Source organism: Oratosquilla oratoria, chromosome 35 (genome assembly GCF_046742065.1).
Source record: "Oratosquilla oratoria isolate Oo_2021 chromosome 35, ASM4674206v1, whole genome shotgun sequence".
In the NCBI taxonomy this organism is placed as follows: domain Eukaryota; kingdom Metazoa; phylum Arthropoda; class Malacostraca; order Stomatopoda; family Squillidae; genus Oratosquilla; species Oratosquilla oratoria.
Genome location: NC_134811.1, coordinates 12,216,164 through 12,221,163, shown reverse-complemented (window position 1 = coordinate 12,221,163; position 5,000 = coordinate 12,216,164). Strand labels below are relative to the sequence as shown.

The following is a 5,000-nucleotide window of genomic DNA, read 5'->3' as shown; positions in this document are numbered from 1 at the left end:
CATCATCATCATTATCATCATCACCATCACCACCATCATCATCATCATCATCATCATCATCACCGTCATCGCCATCATCGTCATCATCATCATCATCACCATATCACCACCATCATCATCATCATCATCATCATCATCATCATCATCACCATCACCATTAACTCTATCCTAAGAGGCACTACCGTATCAAAGAGACTCCTTTAATCAGTCTCGGTATCGCAAGTGATTGACCTAATTGGACAAAGGTCCAACGACTTGAGCTCATCTAGATGTAATCAATTATTTGTTGGGTTAGCTGGCTTGGCCCTCTAGCGTCCTTGGACAAAGGAGGTTCAATCTATCTCGATTAAACCCGTAAACGTGACGGCACACTTAACTTATCTTGCTTTGAACAGAGACGCATTATTCTGTTAGGGTTCATCCCAAGTTAGTCTTGAAACTGGGTTCACCCCTAAACAGAACGAAATCTCTTGGTTCCACTTTGAACGAAATGTGCTGACGTGCTGAAGTAGTCAGTGCTGGGGTTCCGCTAGTTGCATGACATCGGCTCATAACATCCAAAATGAAACTAATCTTGACTCTATGGCATCAAAGGGGCAAAGGGATAATGAACGTTCGGGTGGCGAGTGAGAGTGGATGAAAGCGAATTCCTCGCCCCCCCCCCCAAAAAAAAAATCAGTTGGGGGAAGCCAGAATAGATATGTATGAGATTCATGACATGAGTAATGGAAAATATGTCTTAGACCTTTTGAATAGTGAGGGAATCTTCCTTAACTGAATAAAATCGCACGGCGATAGCCTGAATAGATATACAAGACGACGCCCTGCGCAACCGAGCTGAGCTCTGGAAGACCCGAGAGGGAGTCTTCGGCGTCGCAGAGCGCCACGGACGGCCAGCGAGGACACCAGAACCCCAGTCAGCTGAATTCAGGGATCGAACGGGAACCTTCGTGTTCAAGGGCCGAGACCGAACTTAGCACACCACTAATAAGGGCTCTCCATATTAACATAGTTGTTTGATTAACTCCTCTTCAACAAATCGACGTCTACCGTAGACTTTGTTTCCATCGAGGTCGAAAAATTGACTTTTTATTTAATCTATCCTATTATCTTTTTTCGTCATTATTGTTATACTGAAACCGTAAGCCGATTGAGTAAATTGTAACTCGAAAGAAACTGATTTCTAATCTTATTTGATTACCTTGTCCTCCTCCTCCTCCTCCCCTCCTCCTGCTCCTCCCCCTCCTCCCCCTCTTCCTCCTCCTGATTAAGGAAAGAGTGCCAGACAATTGGGCTCGATCGGCTGATTGGGGCTCAGTGAGTTCGTCTAAGGAAATACAATTTTTTTTAGCTTTTATTTTTTTTTCTGAAACTAAAAATTTCAGCCAGAACAAAATCCTTGAATCACGTTAGCCAGAACCAGGATATTAAAGTGGTCAAAATGGCTAAGAGCAGGAGTAAAGATTTTTTCTTCTTCTAAGTAGTATCTTAGATTTTATCTAAGTGAATCCTCTTCTCTAGAATTAAAGCAAACAAAAACAAAAGCTAACTGCTCTTAAAATCATCATTGTTCAGAAATGTAACTATACAAATCAAATACGTCGATATCTATATACTCGTATGTATGTATATATATATATATATATATATATATATATATATATATATATATATATATATATGTGTGTGTGTGTGTGTGTGTGTGTGTGTGTGTGTGTGTGTGTGTGTGTGTGTGTGTGTATCAGAATTAAAACCACAGTCGGAGAAGAAAAAAATGGAAACTGAATCTATATATTTCGACTGTAAGCTACAGCAGTCCTCTTTAGTAGTACAGAGTGGGAGGAGGGTACTATACTTATATAGCACTCTCTTACAAAAAGAGGAACAGGAGAAGGACCAAAGGATTCCTACCCTTACTCAATTAATGACCCATAGGTCATACAGTGTGGGGTCAAGTGGAAGATGTCTATTGACGATGTTGGTGACCATAATCCCTCCCCCACGAGTAATTAGAGAAGACAAGGAGAAATCCCTTCTATCTCCATCAATTCATCATCCATTCACGACTCTCCACTCACACCTAGTTCATACCCTCTCTCTTCCCTGCTCAACAGACATTCTTCTTTTACCTAAGATCCCCTTCACTCTAGTCATCTAGTTTTTTGAGCCCCCGATGTTTCCAATTGACTTTATTTGGGTTAAGTTAATCCTGTCCCCGACCCCCTGACGAAGAGCACTGATCCCATTTGCTTTTTTTCTATGGTCGACAATCCTGTTCCTCTAAGAGGAAATCCCAATGCGAGTTACCCCTCTCGAGTATTCCCTTCAACCCAGTAACTTGATTTCTAGAACGTGTTCTGTCTAGTGGGAACCATGGTAGCCGAATGTCTAACGTCTGAGGGCGAGACGGAAAGATGTGTGGCGGTTCGAGTCCGTTAGAGAGTCAACGCGTTACGGTCTTAGGGCCCCAGATATTCCACAAAAGAGACTCATGGCCAACCAACTCGCAGTGCGAGTAGCGGCTAAAATGAGTAAAATAAAAACTTGTGGCTAATCTTTGGCAGTTCTGTTCATGGCGACGACAATGACGATTACGATGACGACGACGACGACGATGATGATGATGATGATGGCGACGACGACGACGACGGTGAGGAGGAGGAGGAGGAGCAAAAGGAAGAGGGAGAGAAAGAAGAGGAGGAGGAGGAGTTTGGAAGTGAGGAGGTAGAGCAAGAGGAGGAGGACGAGGAAGAGGAGAGAGAGAGTGATGAAAACGAAAGGGAAGAGTAGTTGGACGAGAAAAGGGAAGAAAAGAAGAGGGAAAAGGAACAAAATAGTGAGAAGGAAAGAAAGGAAATAGGAAGGGAAGGTGAGAAGAGATATAACAGATATGAACGGTGAAAGGAGCTGAGGAAGGCGGGAAGAGGAGGATAAGGAGGAGGAAGAGAAGCAGGAGAGAGAGGACGAAGCTCAATTGGAAAAGGATTACAGAATGGGCAAGAAGAACAACAGAACTGCACAAGAAATTTAGGAAAAGAAAGAGAGAGACGAAGGAAAGAAACAAGATGATAACCGCAAAGGAGAAAGAGGAAGAAACAGGATGATAACTGTAGTAAAGGGGGAAAAGGAGGGTTGAGGTGACGGCTTCTGTCGTAGGGAGGCGCCCCCTGGCCTAGGCAGGTAACCCTCTTGCTTAAGTAATTAGGCCTAAGGGAAGGGGAGAAGGGAGAGAGAGAGAGAGAGGAGACTCATGTATGTACTTACCGAGCACGATGAGCTGTATGGTGGCCGTGGCTTGCCCGAAGCCGTTGACGCCCTTGCACGTGTACATCCCAGAGTCCGCCTCAACCACGCCCTTGATCTTGAGCGAGTGCCGTCGGGACACAAAACGAGTCCACATGTCGTCCACTGGTTCGTTGTCCTGTGGGCGTGTGAGGGTGGACACGGGCGTGGTAGGGCGTGCGTAAAGAGCAGATAGGTGTACAGGGGTGTGCGTGGGCGTAGAGAGACGTACGTGAACGGCGTTGACGGTGGGCGTGGGTGTGACAAAAGGGAGAGAGAATATCATAAGATACATGTAATCTAAGTTGGAGAAAACAAAATGAAGATGTATTATAATGTAATAGACACCAGGATTTCTCAACTTTTTTGTATAAATATCATAGGAAACGGGCATCACGTCCCCCCCAAAAAAAATTCCAGACCTAGATTAAGATGCATTGCAAGTATACTATATAATAATTCTCCCGTAGGCATACATGAAACTTACACAATAACACTCATAGAAATTATTAATCAATTTACATAACAAGAAACCTGATAATGATAATAACATAGATGCAAAGTGTGACACCTTCTGTGAACATATCCGGACAATGTGATTCCATTAACAACTATAAGTAACAAATTGCCAACACCGAGTGGATGGTCTCTAAGTTCTCCTTGGGATCCGGGAACACCCCCCCCCTCCGGTTGTAGAGAAACCCTGGTATTACACCACATGAATATGTTGAACCCTTCAGTACCATAAAATAAGTTACTACGTCTGGAAAGCGTCTCCGTCCAGCGAGACATATGCACACATAAAGACACACACACAAACACACACACACACACACACATACACACACAAACATATATATATATATATATATATATATATATATATATATACATATATATATATATATATATATATACATATACACACAGGAAGATATATATATATATACATATATATATATATATATATTATGTGTATATGCATATGTATATGTATAGTATATGTAGTCCAGTGGTTCTTAACCTTTTTCAGTATCCGTACCCTTTGATTAACTAAAAAAAAAAAAAAAAAAAAAAAAAATCTCGTACCCCCATCCAATATAGATACAAAGCAAACATATGAAAAGGGTAAGTGATACAAACCTTATTGAGAAATGATTACATGTATTCAATAAATGAACAAAGGTACTTTTTTATTTCAAATTAGAAATGTCAATTAGTAGGATACAATAAACACATATTATGCTTTCTCATGGTAAATATACAGTGTCATTTCACTGGCTATCATGTCTCGTATCCGTAGGATTAAGGATTCGAACCCCAGGTTAAGAACCATTAATTTAGTCGATGTGGTGGTCTCAATTGAATAACATTTTTTGGGCACATTTCGGGTAGAGATGTTATACAGTGCGGTATGGTGCTCAAAAGGTTTGCCTTTCGATGTAGAAGGGCCAGGTAAAGTAAATACTAAAGTTGTACAGGTTCTCAAATACTTGGTATAATTGTAAACAAGAGTACGAATGTCTATAGGCATACACGGACACGTATAAGTTTACATAGACAAAATTGGGTTCAGAAACAAGTATACTTACACACATACCTATACACACACACGCAGGCGCACATACACACACACACACACACACACAGTTGGTAGAGTTCCCGGCTGCCACTATGGTGGTCCGGGTTCGAATCTCGCCCAGGGCTGAAATAATTAC

The 5,000-nt window shown here is 41.8% G+C and overlaps 1 protein-coding gene across 1 annotated transcript in view; it reads right to left on the bottom strand.

Annotated features, from left to right (window-relative positions):
- LOC143018542 (fibroblast growth factor receptor-like 1) overlaps positions 1 to 5,000 on the bottom strand; it is a 307,326-nt gene that overhangs the window by 78,310 nt on the left and 224,016 nt on the right. Inside the window, exon 4 of the mRNA XM_076173981.1 lies at positions 3,265 to 3,421. Coding sequence (XP_076030096.1) covers positions 3,265 to 3,421 — 157 coding nt within the window. The remainder of the gene's footprint in view (positions 1 to 3,264; positions 3,422 to 5,000) is intronic.